Consider the following 21,076-nt stretch of genomic DNA (forward strand, 5'->3'; position numbering starts at 1 on the left):
GTACAGGTGGAGGTGTAAATGATGTGGGACAGGTACAGGTGGAGGTGTGTATGATGTGGGACAGGTACAGGTGGAGGTGTAAATGATGTGGGACAGGTACAGGTGGAGGTGTGTATGATGTGGGACAGGTATGTAGAGGTGTAAATGATGTGGGACAGGTACAGGTGGAGGTGTAAATGATGTGGGACAGGTACAGGTGGAGGTGTAAATGATGTGGGACAGGTACAGGTGGAGGTATAAATTATGTGGGACAGGTACAGGTGGAGGTATAAATGATGTGGGACAGGTACAGGTGAAGGTGTAAATGATGTGGGACAGGAATACAGTGCTTTGATTGACCCCTAAAGGGGGGCCCTCACGGAGCGATCGCTGCTTAAAATCTATGCACTCTGACTAGATTGCGATCACTCTGCGTGTACCCCTCACAGCGATAGCGATGCGCAGCCCCGCGCATCGCTATCACTGGTGCTAGATTGGCCTGCATGCAGGCCAATCTAGCAGGTCGCTCACTTCACCCGCTGGGTGAAATGAGCGGCCCCCCTGTCTCCCCCCCGCACGCTCAGCACAGATCTCTCCCCACATCTGCCGGTGAGTACTGGCCTTTAGCGTCTAATTAATCTCTGCTCAAAATCTGTGAATTTACCTAATACAAATGTGTTAAAGAAAATCAGACTTGTCTGATAAATACTCCACAAATGCTTCCAGATGAGAACGTTATTTCAAAACATAGGGGATTATTCGGGTTTGTTAGCAATTGAGCAAAACCATGTGCACTGCAGTTGGCACAGCTGTAACATGTGCAGAGAGAGTTAGATTTGGGTGGGTTATTTTGTTTCTGTGCAGGGTAAATACTGGCTGCTTTATTTTTACATTGCACTTTAGATTTCAGTTTGAACACACCACACCCTAATCTAACTCTCTCTGCACATGTTACATCTGCTTCACCTGCATTGCAACATGGTTTTGCCCAATTGCTATCTTTTTTGCTTTGGTAACAAACCTGAATAAGGGCCATAGTGTAATATGTTCACATTCAGTTTTATTAAATAAAATGCAAGCAATGTGATATATATAAAATAACCCAGAAACAATATAATACCGTTACCATAACAATCTTGTTTCCCTGTAGTCATAGGCTGATCCGGCAAATGTGTTTTTAGCTATCAGCATGATATTAGAAGATTTTTTTATCAACGCGTTTCATCTTGCAAAAAAATGCTATTATGACTTAATCAGATTCCCCTGGAGAATCATGATAGTGTTATCTGGCAGACAAAATGCATCAGGCGACATCCTTCTATTATAATATATTTCTGATAAGTCCCCCTGATGAAGTCACAATAGCATTTGCTGTCAGACAAAACGCATTGAGGATCATGTTTGCATTAGAGATGAGCGCCTGAAATTTTTCGGGTTTTGTGTTTTGGTTTTGGGTTCGGTTCCGCGGCCGTGTTTTGGGTTCGAACGCGTTTTGGCAAAACCTCACCGAATTATTTTTGTCGGATTCGGGTGTGTTTTGGATTCGGGTGTTTTTTTCAAAAAACCCTAAAAAACAGCTTAAATCATAGAATTTGGGGGTAATTTTGATCCCAAAGTATTATTAACCTCAAAAAACATAATTTACACTCATTTTCAGCCTATTCTGAACACATCACACCTCACAATATTATTTTTAGTCCTAAAATTTGCACCGAGGTCGCTGTGTGAGTAAGATAAGCGACCCTAGTGGCCGACACAAACACCGGGCCCATCTAGGAGTGGCACTGCAGTGTCACGCAGGATGTCCCTTCCAAAAAACCCTCCCCAAACAGCACATGACGCAAAGAAAAAAAGAGGCGCAATGAGGTAGCTGTGTGAGTAAGATTAGCGACCCTAGTGGCCGACACAAACACCGGGCCCATCTAGGAGTGGCACTGCAGTGTCACGCAGGATGGCCCTTCCAAAAAACCCTCCCCAAACAGCACATGACGCAAAGAAAAAAAGAGGCGCAATGAGGTAGCTGTGTGAGTAAGATTAGCGACCCTAGTGGCCGACACAAACACCGGGCCCATCTAGGAGTGGCACTGCAGTGTCACGCAGGATGGCCCTTCCAAAAAACCCTCCCCAAACAGCACATGACGCAAAGAAAAAAAGAGGCGCAATGAGGTAGCTGACTGTGTGAGTAAGATTAGCGACCCTAGTGGCCGACACAAACACCGGGCACATCTAGGAGTGGCACTGCAGTGTCACGCAGGATGTCCCTTCCAAAAAACCCTCCCCAAACAGCACATGACGCAAAGAAAAAAAGAGGCGCAATGAGGTAGCTGTGTGAGTAAGATTAGCGACCCTAGTGGCCGACACAAACACCGGGCCCATCTAGGAGTGGCACTGCAGTGTCACGCAGGATGTCCCTTCCAAAAAACCCTCCCCAATCAGCACATGATGCAAAGAAAAAGAAAAGAAAAAAGAGGTGCAAGATGGAATTATCCTTGGGCCCTCCCACCCACCCTTATGTTGTATAAACAAAACAGGACATGCACACTTTAACCAACCCATCATTTCAGTGACAGGGTCTGCCACACGACTGTGACTGATATGACGGGTTGGTTTGGACCCCCCCCAAAAAAGAAGCAATTAATCTCTCCTTGCACAAACTGGCTCTACAGAGGCAAGATGTCCACCTCATCTTCACCCTCCGATATATCACCGTGTACATCCCCCTCCTCACAGATTATCAATTCGTCCCCACTGGAATCCACCATCTCAAGCTCCCTGTGTACTTTGTGGAGGCAATTGCTGCTGGTCAATGTCTCCGCGGAGGAATTGATTATAATTCATTTTAATGAACATCATCTTCTCCACATTTTCTGGATGTAACCTCGTACGCCGATTGCTGACAAGGTGAGCGGCGGCACTAAACACTCTTTCGGAGTACACACTTGTGGGAGGGCAACTTAGGTAGAATAAAGCCAGTTTGTGCAAGGGCCTCCAAATTGCCTCTTTTTCCTGCCAGTATAAGTACGGACTGTGTGACGTGCCTACTTGGATGCGGTCACTCATATAATCCTCCACCATTCTATCAATGTTGAGAGAATCATATGCAGTGACAGTAGACGACATGTCCGTAATCGTTGTCAGGTCCTTCAGTCCGGACCAGATGTCAGCATCAGCAGTCGCTCCAGACTGCCCTGCATCACCGCCAGCGGGTGGGCTCGGAATTCTGAGCCTTTTCCTCGCACCCCCAGTTGCGGGAGAATGTGAAGGAGGAGATGTTGACAGGTCGCGTTCCGCTTGACTTGACAATTTTGTCACCAGCAGGTCTTTCAACCCCAGCAGACCTGTGTCTGCCGGAAAGAGAGATCCAAGGTAGGCTTTAAATCTAGGATCGAGCACGGTGGCCAAAATGTAGTGCTCTGATTTCAACAGATTGACCACCCGTGAATCCTTGTTAAGCGAATTAAGGGCTGCATCCACAAGTCCCACATGCCTAGCGGAATCGCTCCGTGTTAGCTCCTTCTTCAATGCCTCCAGCTTCTTCTGCAAAAGCCTGATGAGGGGAATGACCTGACTCAGGCTGGCAGTGTCTGAACTGACTTCACGTGTGGCAAGTTCAAAGGGCATCAGAACCTTGCACAACGTTGAAATCATTCTCCACTGCACTTGAGACAGGTGCATTCCATCTCCTATATCGTGCTCAATTGTATAGGCTTGAATGGCCTTTTGCTGCTCCTCCAACCTCTGAAGCATATAGAGGGTTGAATTCCACCTCGTTACCACTTCTTGCTTCAGATGATGGCAGGGCAGGTTCAGTAGTTTTTGGTGGTGCTCCAGTCTTCTGTACGTGGTGCCTGTACGCCGAAAGTGTCCCGCAATTTTTCTGGCCACCGACAGCATCTCTTGCACGCCCCTGTCGTTTTTTAAAAAATTCTGCACCACCAAATTCAAGGTATGTGCAAAACATGGGACGTGCTGGAATTTGCCCATATTTAATGCACACACAATATTGCTGGCGTTGTCCGATGCCACAAATCCACAGGAGAGTCCAATTGGGGTAAGCCATTCCGCGATGATCTTCCTCAGTTGCCGTAAGAGGTTTTCAGCTGTGTGCGTATTCTGGAAAGCGGTGATACAAAGCGTAGCCTGCCTAGGAAAGAGTTGGCGTTTGCGAGATGCTGCTACTGGTGCCGCCGCTGCTGTTCTTGCGGCGGGAGTCCATACATCTACCCAGTGGGCTGTCACAGTCATATAGTCCTGACCCTGCCCTGCTCCACTTGTCCACATGTCCGTGGTTAAGTGGACATTGGGTACAACTGCATTTTTTAGGACACTGGTGAGTCTTTTTCTGACGTCCGTGTACATTCTCGGTATCGCCTGCCTAGAGAAGTGGAACCTAGATGGTATTTGGTAACGGGGGCACACTGCCTCAATAAATTGTCTAGTTCCCTGTGAACTAACGGCGGATACCGGACGCACGTCTAACACCAACATAGTTGTCAAGGACTCAGTTATCCGCTTTGCAGTAGGATGACTGCTGTGATATTTCATCTTCCTCGCAAAGGACTGTTGAACAGTCAATTGCTTACTGGAAGTAGTACAAGTGGGCTTACGACTTCCCCTCTGGGATGACCATCGACTCCCAGCGGCAACAACAGCAGCGCCAGCAGCAGTAGGCGTTACACGCAAGGATGCATCGGAGGAATCCCAGGCAGGAAAGGACTCGTCAGACTTGCCAGTGACATGGCCTGCAGGACTATTGGCATTCCTGGGGAAGGAGGAAATTGACACTGAGGGAGTTGGTGGGGTGGTTTGCGTGAGCTTGGTTACAAGAGGAAGGGATTTACTGGTCAGTGGACTGCTTCCGCTGTCACCCAAAGTTTTTGAACTTGTCACTGACTTATTATGAATGCGCTGCAGGTGACGTATAAGGGAGGATGTTCCGAGGTGGTTAACGTCCTTACCCCTACTTATTACAGCTTGACAAAGGGAACACACGGCTTGACACCTGTTGTCCGCATTTCTGGTGAAATACCTCCACACCGAAGAGCTGATTTTTTTGGTATTTTCACCTGGCATGTCAACGGCCATATTCCTCCCACGGACAACAGGTGTCTCCCCGGGTGCCTGACTTAAACAAACCACCTCACCATCAGAATCCTCCTGGTCAATTTCCTCCCCAGCGCCAGCAACACCCATATCCTCCTCATCCTGGTGTACTTCAACACTGACATCTTCAATCTGACTATCAGGAACTGGACTGCGGGTGCTCCTTCCAGCACTTGCAGGGGGCATGCAAATAGTGGAAGGCGCATGCTCTTCACGTCCAGTGTTGGGAAGGTCAGGCATCGCAAACGACACAATTGGACTCTCCTTGTGGATTTGGGATTTCAAAGAACGCACAGTTCTTTGCGGTGCTTTTGCCAGCTTGAGTCTTTTCAGTTTTCTAGCGAGAGGCTGAGTGCTTCCATCCTCATGTGAAGCTGAACCACTAGCCATGAACATAGGCCAGGGCCTCAGCCGTTCCTTGCCACTCCGTGTGGTAAATGGCATATTGGCAAGTTTACGCTTCTCCTCCGACAATTTTATTTTAGGTTTTGGAGTCCTTTTTTTTCTGATATTTGGTGTTTTGGATTTGACATGCTCTGTACTATGACATTGGGCATCGGCCTTGGCAGACGACGTTGCTGGCATTTCATCGTCTCGGCCATGACTAGTGGCAGCAGCTTCAGCACGAGGTGGAAGTGGATCTTGATCTTTCCCTAATTTTGGAACCTCAACTTTTTTGTTCTCCATATTTTATAGGCAGAACTAAAAGGCACCTCAGGTAAACAATGGAGATGGATGGATTGGATAGTTTACTAGTATACAATTATGGACGGACTGCCACGGTTAGGTGGTATAAAAAAACCACGGTTAGGTGGTATATATTATAATAATAATACAATTATGGATGGACGGACTGCCTGCCGACTGCCGACACAGAGGTAGCCACAGCCGTGAACTACCGCACTGTACACTGGTTGATAAAGAGATAGTAGTATACTCGTAACAACTAGTATGACACTATGACGACGGTATAAAGAATGGAAAAAAAAACACGGTTAGGTGGTATATATTATAATAATAATACAATTATGGATGGACGGACTGCCTGCCGACTGCCGACACAGAGGTAGCCACAGCCGTGAACTACCGCACTGTACACTGGTTGATAAAGAGATAGTAGTATACTCGTAACAACTAGTATGACACTATGACGACGGTATAAAGAATGCAAAAAAAACCACGGTTAGGTGGTATATATTATAATAATAATACAATTATGGATGGACGGACTGCCTGCCGACTGCCGACACAGAGGTAGCCACAGCCGTGAACTACCGCACTGTACACTGGTTGATAAAGAGATAGTAGTATACTCGTAACAACTAGTATGACACTATGACGACGGTATAAAGAATGGAAAAAAAACCACGGTTAGGTGGTATATATTATAATAATAATACAATTATGGATGGACGGACTGCCTGCCGACTGCCGACACAGAGGTAGCCACAGCCGTGAACTACCGCACTGTACACTGGTTGATAAAGAGATAGTAGTATACTCGTAACAACTAGTATGACACTATGACGACGGTATAAAGAATGCAAAAAAAACCACGGTTAGGTGGTATATATTATAATAATAATACAATTATGGATGGACGGACTGCCTGCCGACTGCCGACACAGAGGTAGCCACAGCCGTGAACTACCGCACTGTACACTGGTTGATAAAGAGATAGTAGTATACTCGTAACAACTAGTATGACACTATGACGACGGTATAAAGAATGAAAAAAAAACCACGGTTAGGTGGTATATATTATAATAATAATACAATTATGGATGGACGGACTGCCTGCCGACTGCCGACACAGAGGTAGCCACAGCCGTGAACTACCGCACTGTACACTGGTTGATAAAGAGATAGTAGTATACTCGTAACAATTAGGATGACACTATGACGGTATAAAGAATGAAAAAAAAACCACGGTTAGGTGGTAGGTATATAATAATAAATAATACAATTCTGGTCGGACGGACTGCCTGCCGTGTGCCGACACAGAGGTAGCCACAGCCGTGAACTACCGCACTGTACACTGGTTGATAAAGAGATAGTAGTATACTCGTAACAATTAGGATGACACTATGACGGTATAAAGAATGAAAAAAAAACCACGGTTAGGTGGTAGGTATATAATAATAAATAATACAATTCTGGTCGGACGGACTGCCTGCCGTGTGCCGACACAGAGGTAGCCACAGCCGTGAACTACCGCACTGTACACTGGTTGATAAAGAGATAGTAGTATACTCGTAACAATTAGGATGACACTATGACGGTATAAAGAATGAAAAAAAAACCACGGTTAGGTGGTAGGTATATAATAATAAATAATACAATTCTGGTCGGACGGACTGCCTGCCGTGTGCCGACACAGAGGTAGCCACAGCCGTGAACTACCGCACTGTACACTGGTTGATAAAGAGATAGTAGTATACTCGTAACAATTAGGATGACACTATGACGGTATAAAGAATGAAAAAAAAACCACGGTTAGGTGGTAGGTATATAATAATAAATAATACAATTCTGGTCGGACGGACTGCCTGCCGTGTGCCGACACAGAGGTAGCCACAGCCGTGAACTACCGCACTGTACACTGGTTGATAAAGAGATAGTAGTATACTCGTAACAATTAGGATGACACTATGACGGTATAAAGAATGAAAAAAAAACCACGGTTAGGTGGTAGGTATATAATAATAAATAATACAATTCTGGTCGGACGGACTGCCTGCCGTGTGCCGACACAGAGGTAGCCACAGCCGTGAACTACCGCACTGTACACTGGTTGATAAAGAGATAGTAGTATACTCGTAACAATTAGGATGACACTATGACGGTATAAAGAATGAAAAAAAAACCACGGTTAGGTGGTAGGTATATAATAATAAATAATACAATTCTGGTCGGACGGACTGCCTGCCGTGTGCCGACACAGAGGTAGCCACAGCCGTGAACTACCGCACTGTACACTGGTTGATAAAGAGATAGTAGTATACTCGTAACAATTAGGATGACACTATGACGGTATAAAGAATGAAAAAAAAACCACGGTTAGGTGGTAGGTATATAATAATAAATAATACAATTCTGGTCGGACGGACTGCCTGCCGTGTGCCGACACAGAGGTAGCCACAGCCGTGAACTACCGCACTGTACTGTGTCTGCTGCTAATATAGACTGGTTGATATTTAAAGAGATATTAGTAGTATACAACAATACTATACTGGTGGTCAGGCACTGGTCACCACTCCTGCAGCAAAAGTGTGCACTGTTAATTAATATAATTGTACTCCTGGCTCCTGCTAACAACCTGCAGTGCTCCCCAGTCTCCCCCACAATTAATTATAAGCTTTTAATTTATACATTGATGACTGTGCAGCACACTGGGCTGAGCTGAGTGCACACAGACTGAGTCACACTGTGTGACTGACTGTGCTGTGTATCGTTTTTTTTTTCAGGCAGAGAACGGATATAGCAGAGAGAACTGAACGGATATATTATATTAAATAAAAGTTAACTAGCAACTGCACTGGTCACTGACTGTGGTAAACTAACTCTGTCTGCGACTCTGCACAATCTCTCTCTATCTAATCTATCTATCTCTATTCTAATGGAGAGGACGCCAGACACGTCCTCTCCCTATCAATCTCAATGCACGAGTGAAAATGGCGGCGACGCGCGGCTCCTTATATAGAATCCGAGTCTCGCAATAGAATCCGAGCCTCGCGAGAATCCGACAGCGTCATGATGACGTTCGGGCGCGCTCGGGTTAACCGAGCAAGGCGGGAAGATCCGAGTCGCTCGGACCCGTGGAAAAAAAAGTGAAGTTCGTGCGGGTTCGGATTCAAAGAAACCGAACCCGCTCATCTCTAGTTTGCATTGGATTAAGTGGTAGTGAACACTCTTGCATTTGTTGCAGGAATACAAAGAAAGTTTTGCAGTTCCCGTCACACTGGAAATTTGCACTTAATAATTACATCTACAGCCTATTGTATGTGTTTTTGTTAGGAATAAACTGAAATATTATTATTTAATAATTTATGATTATTATATTTAATAAATATTATTATAACTGAAATGATTATTATGTTCCCAACTAACAAATGTAAGAAATATAATTTCAAGGTCCACTGAAATACTTCATAGAAATAGCATGTGAAAGATGACTTTAGAAGATGTGGAGTCTTTTTGAACAGGCATCAAAGTTGCACAATAGACAATTAGTGTGGTAAGAATGGCCAGTCCTTAGAAATCATACATATTGTTAGTTGGGGAGCTGGAATGTGGGCTTTTGTAACAAATGTACAATAAATGCGTCTTTCCTAACAAAGGCATTTAAAATGCGCACGCTTTATTGGAATCCTATGATGTCAGCGGGATACTATGCGGTGGATGGTATATACAGTAGATAGTGAATCAGAGCAAAGACCTTGATCTAATCTGCAGAAAATCTGAAAGGAAACTTTTACTTTTTCTAACTAAGTTTCTAGATTTTTTTATTTAAAAAGGTGTCAGTATACTGTATGTATTATGATGGGATAAGCTTTAAAGGCGCACTAGCCGACTCTCCAGGAATAGTGGTAATCTCCTTGTGTGACTCCTCCACGGAGAGCCTAGCATTCTCCCTGAGACAGGGCTGGGTCACAATTCCGGCGCCGGAGTCCTGACCACCGGTATCCCGAAACAAGGGTTTGCCGGGCCTGTGGATAGGTAAGCCGCGGGGGTGTGGAGGGGGATGTTAGGTTAAGGCTGCAGGGGGTTAGAGTTAGGCTCTGGAAAAAGGAGGGTTAGGCTGCGGGGAGGGGGGGTTAGGTTTAGGCGGGTGTGGTATGGAAGGTCGATAGTAACTAGGTGGACAGTGTCTAGGTCGACCACCATTGGTCGACAGTAACTAGGTCGACAGGGATGCTAGGTCGACAGGGTCTCTGGGTCGACATGTTCTAGGTCATCAGGTCGACATGAGTTTTTTATGTTTTTTTGGTGTTGTTTTCTCTGTACAGTGACCGGGAACCACAATTAGTGCACCGTGTCAAGTTACTATTCCCAATCTTCTTCCACGTGGACCGTTATGAAAAGTTCAAAAAAAGTATGAAAAGTTCAAAAAATGGAAAAAAAAAATGAAAAACTCATGTTAACCTTTTGACCTATTGACCTATAACATGTCGACCTAGAGACCCTGTAGACCTAGTTACTGTTGAACAATAGTGGTCAACCTAGACAGTTTCGACCTAGTTACTGTCAACCTAGAGACCGGATCACGATTTGGGCACCCCCAGGGAAGGTTGGGGTTAGGCTGTGGGGGAGGGAGGGTTAGGTTTAGGCTGTGGGAAGGGGGGTTAGGTTTAGGCACCCCCAGGGAGGGTTAGGGTTAGGCTGTTGGGGAGGGAGGGTTAGATTTAGGCTTCAGGAAGGGGGGTAAGGTTTAGGCACCCCGGGGAGGGTTAGGGTTAGGCCGCGTGGAGGGTGTGATAAGTTTAGGTACCCCCAGGGATGGTTTGGGTTAGGTTGCGGGGGATGGAGGGTTAGGTTTAGGCTGCGGGAAGGGGGGGGTAGGTTAAGGCACCCCCGGGGTGGGTTAGGGTCAGGCTGCCAGGAGGGGGTGTTAGGTTTAGGTACCCCCAAGGAGGTTCAGGATTAGGCTGAGGGGGATAGAGGGTTAGGTTTAGGCTGCGGGAAGGGAGGGTTAGGTTTAGCCACCACCGGGGAGGGTTAGGGTTAGGCTGTGGGGGAGGGTTACATTTAGGCTGTGGGAAGGGAGGGTTAGGTTTAACCACCACCGAGGAGGGTTAGGCTGCATGGGGGGTATAAGGTTAAGTTTAGGCTGCGGGAACGGGGGGTTAGGTTTAGGCACCCCGGAGAGGGTTAGGCTGCAGGGAGGGGGTGTTAGGTTTAGGTACCCCCAGGGAGGGTTTGGGTTAGGTTGCGGGGGATGGAGGGTTAGGTTTAGGATGCGGGAAATGGGGGTTAGGTTAAGGCACCACCAGGGAGGGAAGGGTTAGGCTGTAGGGGAGATAGGGTTAGATTTAGGCTGCGGGAAGAGGGGGTTAGGTTTATGCACCCCCGGGGAGGGTTAGGGTCAGGCTGCCGGGAGGGGGTGTTAGGTTTAGGTACCCCCAGGGAGGGTCAGGGTTAGGCTGAGGGGGATGGAGGGTTAGGTTTAGGCTGCGGGAAGGGAGGGTTAGGTTTAGCCACCACCCGGCAGGGTTAGGGTTAGGCTGTGGGGGAGGGAGGGTTACATTTAGGCTGCGGGAAGGGCGAGTTAGGTTTAGCCACCACCGAGGAGGGTTAGGATGCATGGGGGGGAGGTTAGGTTTAGGCTGCGGGAAGTGGGGGGTTAGGTTTAGCCACCACCGAGGAGGGTTAGGCTGCATGGGGGGGATAAGGTTAGGTTTAGGCTGCGGGAAGGGGGGGGGGGTTAAGTTTAGGCACCCCTGAGGAGGGTTAGGGTTAGGCTGCCGGGAGGAGGTTTTAGGTTTAGGTACCCCCAGGGAGGGTCAGGGTTAGGCTGAGAGGGATGGAGGGTTAGGATTAGTCTGTGGGGGAGGGAGGGTTACATTTAGGCTACGGGAAGGGGGGGTTAGGTTTAGCCACCACCAAGGAGGGTTAAGCTGCATGGGGGGGATAAGGTTAGGTTTAGGCTGCGGGAAGGGGGGCTTTAGGTTTAGCCACCACCGGGGGTTAGGGTTAGGCTGTGGGGGAGGGAGAGTTACATTTAGGCTGAGGGAAGGGGGGGTAAGGTTTAGGCACCACCGGGGAGGATTAGGGTTAGGATGCAGGGGGTGTGGGGGGTTAAGTTTAGGCTGTGGAAAGGGAGGGTTAGGGGGGCATTGAGGGAATGTACAGTAAGTATACTTACCTAGCTCCTGTTGGATTCTCACCATTGGGATGCCGAGTGAGACTTACACACATGCACAGCACTAAATAATCACTGACCTCTTCCGGCATCGGCGTAGAGTCTCAATAATCCCGTTGTCTTGGATGCATCAGAAGATGTGACTCTGGGAGATTTGTGCATTTCCTGCTAATGATTCTGTAGTAGGAGAATGCTGGTGGAACATTTGGATATATACAGGCCGGCTTTGGTATAGAAGAGCTACAGACATTTTAATGTATAGACCCCATATGGCGACACGCATTAGGTCGACAGGGTCAAACATTGAAATGGTTGAGCCAATAAAGCTAACCCAAGGTTTTTGTGTCAATTTTTATGTTTCATGATATGTGAACCCAATTAAAGCAAATACAGACCCTCATGGGCTCGCTGCGCTCTCCACGCTTCAGGCAAGGTGTCCGGGACGGGTTACTAGTCCCAATCATAGTCCACATGGATGGTAAATCAAGCAAAAGTATAAAAATATGTAAAAAAAAAAACCAAAACATAACCATTTCCATGTCGACCTTTTGAACCTATCGCCAGTCAGTAGCTCATACCTGTTGACCTTTTCTACTGTCTACCTCTTCCATGTCGATCGTTTGAATCTGTCGACAGTCATTAGCTCACACCTGTTGACCTTTTCTACTGTCTACCTTTTGCATGTCGACCATTGGTGTCGACCTAATGACTGTCCAGGCCACAGGCCGCCCCCATCTGCTGCACATGGTGACTCCTGTATACGAGGCCGCCCTCATGCCGTTGTCTTGTCCTGCAGAACGGGATTGGAGGAGTTTGCCACGCCAGTTACTTGATTCGGGAAAACCGAAGAAACCAATTACTTGTTACCAAGTCGGTAGACCTTAACGACTGTGAGCACCGGGAGCGGATGGTCACCGGTAATGCTTATTTACATTCGTGTGCCAGCTGTAAGCAGGTAGGAAATGTACGGTGCTATGTAATGTATGCCATGTTTCCACTTACCAGTCTCACCATGGGGGAGGCGTATCAAACATCGGAGAGAGATAAAGTGGAGAAGTTGGCCAAAGCAACCAATCGGCTCCTGTCATTTATCTAGCACAGTCTTTGAAATGACCGTTAGGAGCTGATCAGTTGTGTTGGGCGACTTCTCCCCCATATCTCTCTCCAAGGCTTGACACATTTCCCCCACCATAAACTAATTGTGTCTTTGGTCTTTTTCTTCTCTTGAGAGAAACAAAAATTCCCGAGCTGCGGTGACCTATAATTACAAAGTGAAAGCTACGGACACGGGGGGACGTTTGCTGGAGGCGGAAGTAAGCGAAGTTCATCAGTTCACTCCATTTAACGAAATTGACGGGGCCGTGATATTTGAAGCAAGGTACCGTACACACCCATGACAAGTCTTGCTTTCTGTATTCAGAATAAAATGCAATAGATTGTGTGAGCACGTGTTGGCTACCCATTAGTGATGGGCAAAATGTTCCCTAACGATTGTAAGACAGCGAGCAGGGCCCTTTTAACTCTTTGGGGGAGATGCAGCAAGCCTCGGAGAGAGATAAAGTGAAGCAGTTGACCAAAGCATTGTTATTTCAAAGACTGCAAGATAAACGACTGTTACAAGATTGTGTTGCTTCAGTCAACGTCTCCACTTTATCCCTTTCCAAGGCTTGATATCTCTTCCCCTTTGTCAGTTTTTACCTAGTATTGTCTTATTACTGTTTTGTAATCAATTGTAAAGCACAACAAAATATGCCGGCACAATGCTAATTAATAATAAATGAATAATAGATGTTCAACCCAATGATCTTATTAAAAACTTTACGCTTACAGAATATATGAAGTATAATAAGCTTAAACAACCTTATCTGATTGCAGGTTAAAGAACGTTAAGCCTGATTCATAGTATTACACTACGCTGATGTTTTAGAAATTGAGCGAATCGGTAAACTGTGTATGCGCCACTGCTAAAAAGCTCATGCGCAGCGATTGACTTGCAATTACGCTCGCAGTGAGGATTTAATTGCAAGTGACAGGAGCGACCACTTTGTGGGAGGTAATTGGGATCGGATTTGGGGCGTGTACCAGCCCCCAGCTACAATCCTGTGAGAAGGAATCAAGTCTCCGGTGTCTCGATTACGTCACCCATTCTGTGTGACCATTGGTTTACTATGATGTGATGTTTACCGGATCTGCGTTGATGCTGCGAATGCGTATGCAGTTTCGGGAAGCTACGAAGGCTCCGGCGGGCGTCTCTGTACAAATCCCCGGCGCTGTCACATTACGATATTTTCCCACATCCCCTGAGCGGTCGCATCTCCGTCAGCAGTAGCCTGCAACTATGAATCAAGCCCAAAATGTTTTCAAATGAAAATGACCAGAATTCCATTTGGAATGCAAAAAAGTCAGAAACTTCACGACACAGACACCCAGTTAATATACAAATTAGGTATTGGCAAATACGATTTGTAGACAAGTCCATTTGAGGAGCCAGTCTTGCGTGCCCTGGAACCAAGCGTACCCAGCTGTTATATACAAACCGTTCTCTTCTGCACCGGTAAAAGAAAGGCTGTAACTATCCTGCAGTGAGGCGCTCTCCTGTAGTCTATTACCCCTGTATTCACCCAGCTCAAGATGACTGGTGCAACTTAAATGCCGTACCAGTGATATGCAATTTCATACTTCCACATCCATGCCCCAGAAGACTTGTACCGTACTGGGAGCTTTCTCCCAATGGTGGCAGTGTAAATTCACACAATGGTGGGACACATTGGTGGTCATTACTAGTTGATCGCTCGCTAGCAGTTTTTTGCAGCCATGTAAACGCTATGCCGCCGCCCACTGGGAGTGTATTTTAGCTTAGCAGAAGTGCGAACGAAAGGATCGCTGAGCGGCAGCAAAGTTTTTTTGTGCAGTTTTAGAGTAGCTCAATACCTAATCAGCGCTTGCGATCACTTCAGACTGTTCAGTTTTTGTTTTGACGTCACAAACACGTCCTGCGTTCGCCCAGCCACGCCTGCGTTTTCCTGGCACGCCTGCATTATTTCGAACACTCCCTGAAAACAGTCAGTTGACACCCAGAAAGTAACGCCCTCTTCCTGTCAATCACTCTGCGGCCAGCAGTGCGACTGAAAAGCATCGCTAGACCCTGTGTGAATCTACAACGTTCGTTGCAATAGTATGACGTGTGTGCGCATTGCGCCGCATACGCAGAAGAGCCTTTTTTTTTGCCTGATCGCTGCACAGCAAATGAATGCAGCTAGCGATCAACCCGGAATGACCCCCATTGTGCAACTCAGATATATCGGTCCTCAGTCTCGTGCAGCTTATTTTTTTGTGAGTAGTTGCACTAGCGGTGTACGGGGTGCTCTAACTTTGAGCTTTTATCAGATTAGCGGTGTGGAAGCCATGGAAATGTAGTACAGTATGGAGTGAAAAGATGCATGGTGCGTATTACATTTTTCCTGGATGATAGGAGGATAGGCGTATGTGTGGACATCTGTAAGTAAGGGTGTGTGTTGTGTTGTGTGCTATGTAGAGTTGTGTAAACATGTAATTATACCTGTTACATATATACATTTTGCCCCAGGGATGCAGCTGGTATAATTGCACACGAATAGTGAAGATGGGTAGGAAAGTATAAGGATAGGTGCAACTTATGTTGATCCATGATTGTGTCCTCTTCAGTACACTATAACAGCACCGTCATGTAGACAGTAAGGGGTTAGGTACAACATCTCAGCAGTTACCATCCCAATGGCTAGGATGCCGACTGCCGAATGGTCAAAACCCTGATGGAACCCGGTAAGTACAGTATTTTACCCCTAACCCACCCCTCTCGCAGTCTAATTATAACCGTCCACTACCGCTGCCTAACCGTAACCGCACCTCCTCCCAACCTACCCCTAACCTAGGTCACCCCTCAGCCTAACCCTACCACTCCCCCTAGTGCCTAACCCTTTCCCTAAACCCAGTACTTGCCGCCAGGATCCGTCAGGATTCTGACCACATCCCACAGTGGGAGACCAATGGGCTTGCATAGAATTCCGTTTTGTAACTTTGTTTAAGCAGAATATTAAAGGCTGTAGAACCTGGGTGAGGTCAGCACCATTGCAGGTCTCCCAATAGATACTTGTACCAGTTGCAGCCACTATGATGCCACTAGGAGGAGCCCAGAATCCCCTAAAACTGGAAAACAAATTCAAATCGTTCTCTTTGGTGCAGAACAAGATCCTCAGATGAAGTGGTGATGTTCTCAGTCTTTATAATGAAATAGTTTTACAGGATCATAATATTTCTATTTATCCCATGCACAAACTTCAGAATAGTTGGATTGCTCGAAGATGAGTGGGGTAATTACAGGACGATGTTCAGTACTTTAACGCGTTTCGTGGGCCAGTTACCTGCTTCATCAGAAAAGCATACTGCAACAACTGATAGCCAACAGCAAAATATAATTGGGTTTGACCCTCGCTTTCAGGAGGGGATCGGAAATAGAGTCTAGTGTTTAGTGCTGTATCTGAACGCCGTTCAAGGCTGCAATGCCATTGAAAATTGCCCCTTAGACTCAACGCAATGCACCAGACATCCAAGGACTTTATTCCCATGGTTCATCAGTGACTGGGGCCGGGGAGGCCACATGTGTAATGGCGGCTGCGGCACTGAAGGGGTTAACCCTTAAGTGCCCAGCGCCATTGTGGAGGACAATGGCCGCTTGGCGCCACTTTTAAATGTACTTGGGCGCTAGGTGCCATCTTTAAAACTGTGGAGGCGCTAGGCGCCGGATGTTTAAAATGTTTAAATATGTTTATTTGTGTGTGCCGCGGTCCCGGGCCTCTCCGGCGACTGCAGCAGTGAGTGCAGCCCTCGGCGTGCTGGTGTGTGGGTGTGCACCGGGGGAGAAGGGGGAGCTGCTGCAGCTAGGAGACCGGCTCCCACTGCAGCGCTCAGTACTGACCGCCGGGGTCCAGGAGCTCCGCTCCCGGCGGCCGCAGCAGTAAGGGTGACCCCCGGCGCACTGACTTGTGTGTGCGCTAGGGGAGAGGGAAGCCGCTGCAGCCGGGAGATCAGTTCCCGCTGCAGCGATCTGTGTGTGCCGCCGCTGGATAGAGAACAATTGCAGCTGTGCATGTGACCAAGGCATGCACAGCCCATGGGTAAACATTCATTGGTTGTAAACCACAGGGCGGACTTACCCCCTGTGGTATTGTGTATTGGAGTAGGATAAAAGGAGGGCAGTTGCCCCATGAAAAGTGTATTCTACCATTTTCATTCTGCTGTAACATCTGCTGTATTGCTGATGCCCCTAGCAATAGGGAAGAGCCTTTTTGAAGGCTATTTGAGCAAATAAGCATAATTTGCCTCAAGATGACCGCTTCGTCTTGTGACCTACAGGGCTAGGCGAAACCTACCTCTGTTTTCCAGCTGTCCAGGGTGTAACCAGCGTCTCCAAGCTCCGCCTTCTGCCAGCTACCGGCAGAGGCCTAGTCAAGCGACTAGTGGGGATTCGTCAGCACCACACAGCTAAGGCGGCGTGTCGACGCATACAGAGCAGAACCATGGTTAGGAGCTTGGTGGTGGCAGCATAGTACCTGCCCACTGCGCAGTGGGTGGAGTCAGTAACAGGCGGTTACTGACGGTAAGCGGGAATCCCTAATGTGGCCAGGTCTCGTGTGACCTAAACATCCATTCTGTGTACTGGGGACGGGACGCAAAAGCGGTGAGGGCTTTCATACGGGACCGTCCAGTCACACCGCCCAGAAGAACTATTTATAACTTTTTTATAAGTCCATTAAAGGTGTTGATCAGGGATCATTGGTAAGATTGTCCTGTCTTTTATTTGAGAGGTTTTGGACTTTTAATGGTGTATAGTACACTGTATAGCACACGTCTTCTCAGGCTCATCCTAGACTTGAGGTTTTGTTATTATTTTGATACTAATATATTTGATCACAGCGTAATATAAGATGTACAGCGCAGATTATGGGCTAGACACACCTGCAGAGGTAAAAAATAAATATAACACTTTGTAGCAGATCATGTTGAAATGTGAAAATATAGAGAATGAAACAAAGAAAAGAGTCCAGTACAGTATCTTTTATTTAAGGTCTTCATGTAACCTATATTATTCTGCGCAGGATTCATATCATTATTACTGTTCACAGACAGAGACTCGTGTTATCCGCCGTTCAAGAGCAGATTCACTCGACCCCGGAGAATAATGACTACATCACCAAAGAGTCGCTGCACTATCACTTTGAAAGGAAACTGATTCAAACTCCTATTCAGTTGTTAAGTAGCAAAAATGCAGAGAACCAGGTACGTGACTGCTATGAATATCCCAAGCATTCTTTTGTGTTTGTAAGTGCCATGTATTTCTCTTATGTAAAAATATATTATTGGCGTCTGTACAAAGTGTGCTCTTGGCGGCCGTGTTTTCAGATGTCGCAGCCATAGGCCACAAGTAAGTGTAACTAAAAAAGTCTTATGGTAATATGCGCATTGTATTGTACTACATAAATGCCCCCTAAAACCTTCCATTTCACAGCTAAGGCAGGACACAAAGACTGAGCGGTATAACGGAGATAGACTGCAACTCAATAAACATTCTATAGTCACGTAGATGTAGTCTGCAGCCTCCACTCATACAGGAAGCCTAGAGTTATATTCAAGCCCTTTATTGTGTATTTCAGAAGCAATGACAGAGGTAGAAGTATGACCGAGATCAGGGGCAAACGCAGGATTTTTATAAGGGGGGGTTTCCAAATTTATATATATATATATATATATATATATACTTACACAAAAATGATAGGTAGGTAGATAGATTGATAGATAGATTGATAGATAGATAGATAGATAGATAGATAGATAGATAGAATATCTCACAGAGCCAGAGAGAGCGGGGAGAAAAGAGAGAGAGACATGGGGGAGAGAGAGAGGCATGGGCACAGAGAGAGACATGGGGGAGAGACAGAGGCATGGGCACAGAGAGAGACATGGGGGAGAGACAGAGGCATGGCGGAGAGAGAGAGAGGGGCCGTGGGGAATAGAGAGGAGCATTGAGAGAGAGAGAGAGAGAGAGAGAGAGAGAGAGCAAGAGAGGCATGGAGAGAAAGAGAGGTTCTGAAGGTGGGGGTGGTGGTTAGGGTGGTATTGTACTGTGAGGCTAGGGGATAGGGCTGGTAAGCTTATTACCCACCAACGAAGCCAGTGCCTGAAGCATGTGCTCCATACACTCTACCACATTTTGAGACAGGCTGGGAGTATTAGTAGTGAGGATTAGGGGAAGGATGGGAGTAGTAGTGGAAAGTAAGAGGCAGGATGGAAGTAGTATCGGGAAGCAGGGGAAAGCTCGGGATAGTAGTCATAAGGAAGGATGGGAGTAGTAGAGCAGAGAAGGGGGCAGGCTGGGAGTAGCAGTGGCAGGAGAATGAGAGATGTTGGGGTGAAAGACAGGGGCGGATCCAGAAGAAAATGATAGGGGGGGCACCATGGAAGGGGCAAGTACATTTGCGTGCGGCTTCGGTGAATGTGAGGTGGCGCTTCTTATACAATGCCCACAGTTGTAGCGCTCATTATGCAATGTCCACTGTACTGGTAGTGCCCCTTATATAGACCCCATAGTAGTGGTGCCCCTTATGCAATGCCCGTATTGCCCCCAGTAGTAATGTTGCCTGTAGTAATGCCCCCAGTCATTTAGTGAGTGTGGCCAATTAAAATGAGACGTGATACACAGACATATGCCCCCAATAGTGCAGTGCCAAATCCACAATTGCCCCCACAGTGCCAGATCCACAATTGCCCCCACAGTGCCAGATCCACAATTGCCCCCACAGTGCCAGATCCACAAATGCCCCCACAGTGCCAGATCCACAAATGCCCCCACAGTGCCAGATCCAAAAATGCCCCCACGGTGCCAGATCCAAAAATGCCCCTACAGTGCCAGATCCAAAAATGCCCGTACTTTGCCAGATCCAAAAATGCCCCTACAGTGCCAGATCCAAAAATGCCCCCACAGTGTCAGGTATACAAATGCCCTCACAGTGCCAGGTAAACAATTGCCCTCACAGTGCCAGGTAAACAATTGCCCCCACAGTGCCAGGTATACAAATGCCCCCACAGCAGGTATACTATACAAATGCCCCCACAGCAGTTCTGCAGCTGCTTACCGCTGCTGCTGCCTCTCTGCCGGCTCTGAGGGTGTCAGGAGGAGAGCGCGGCTATGTCTGGCGGCGTGTAGGACTTCAAACTAGCCGCCAGCTCCTGAGTGGCTGCCGGTCCGCGAGCTCTGATTGGCTCATGAACCGGCGGCTGGTTTGAAGTCCGCAACACGCCGCCAGATAGCCGCGCTCTCCTCATGACAGCTGAGACACGCTGCCGCTGGACTGAGCGGCAGCGTGTCTCAGTGACACAAGCGGAGGGGGAGGACAGGGGGGGCTCGGGCCCGAGTGCCCCCCCCCCCCCCTGGATCCGCCACTGGTGAGAGAGACATGGGGATAGAAAGCGAGATGTGGGAATAGAGAGTGAGACGGAGGGAGAGGTAGAGTGAGATATCGGGGAGACAGAGAAAGACAAGGGACTAATAGGGGATTGATAAGCGACACAGAGGAATAAAACCTGCAAGGCTCCATTATCTACTGTAGACAATAAAATAATCCCCATTTTCAGTGTGTGCCACAGGGTTACGATACTTACCAGCTTGCTCACTGCTTCCAGTCACACAGCATGAATGGCCTTCATAGAGTAGGAGAAGTTCCTGCAGCATGCTTCCACCGCACTGTTGTTGGGGGAGGAGCAACCAGTGAGGAAAGTAAGGGTTGTGCAGCTGTAACCATACATGCTGCACCGCACCGCTGCTGCACAGTCCGATTAACTGAGGTTTCCACCCCTTGCCTCCTCTGCCCTATAAGTTCAGTGCCCTAAGTGTGGCTGCAGCGCTGTCACTACATGACTGCGGGTCACGGTGCTTTCACTGTCTCATAGCAGTCGCAGTGCTGTCAGAAAGAGGCCGCGGCTACTAGTAAGGAGAGAGGGGTAAACAGGAAGTACCCCTGAAATCCAGCACAATGGCATACCGCCCAGCGCGCGCCTGCACGACCCAGCATGTGAGTGAGCACCCACCGCGATCAGTGC

At 47.5% G+C, this 21,076-nt stretch overlaps 1 protein-coding gene across 1 annotated transcript in view; it reads left to right on the forward strand.

Moving 5' to 3' along the window:
- Window positions 1-21,076, forward strand: part of LOC134957578 (vitellogenin-1-like) — a 215,095-nt gene that overhangs the window by 37,129 nt on the left and 156,890 nt on the right. The window contains exons 5-7 of the mRNA XM_063939575.1: window positions 12,741-12,899; window positions 13,174-13,322; window positions 18,106-18,259. Of these exons, the coding sequence (XP_063795645.1) occupies window positions 12,741-12,899; window positions 13,174-13,322; window positions 18,106-18,259 (462 nt within the window). The remainder of the gene's footprint in view (window positions 1-12,740; window positions 12,900-13,173; window positions 13,323-18,105; window positions 18,260-21,076) is intronic.

The sequence above is a fragment of the Pseudophryne corroboree genome, chromosome 9 (assembly GCF_028390025.1).
Source record: "Pseudophryne corroboree isolate aPseCor3 chromosome 9, aPseCor3.hap2, whole genome shotgun sequence".
In the NCBI taxonomy this organism is placed as follows: Eukaryota; Metazoa; Chordata; class Amphibia; order Anura; family Myobatrachidae; genus Pseudophryne; species Pseudophryne corroboree.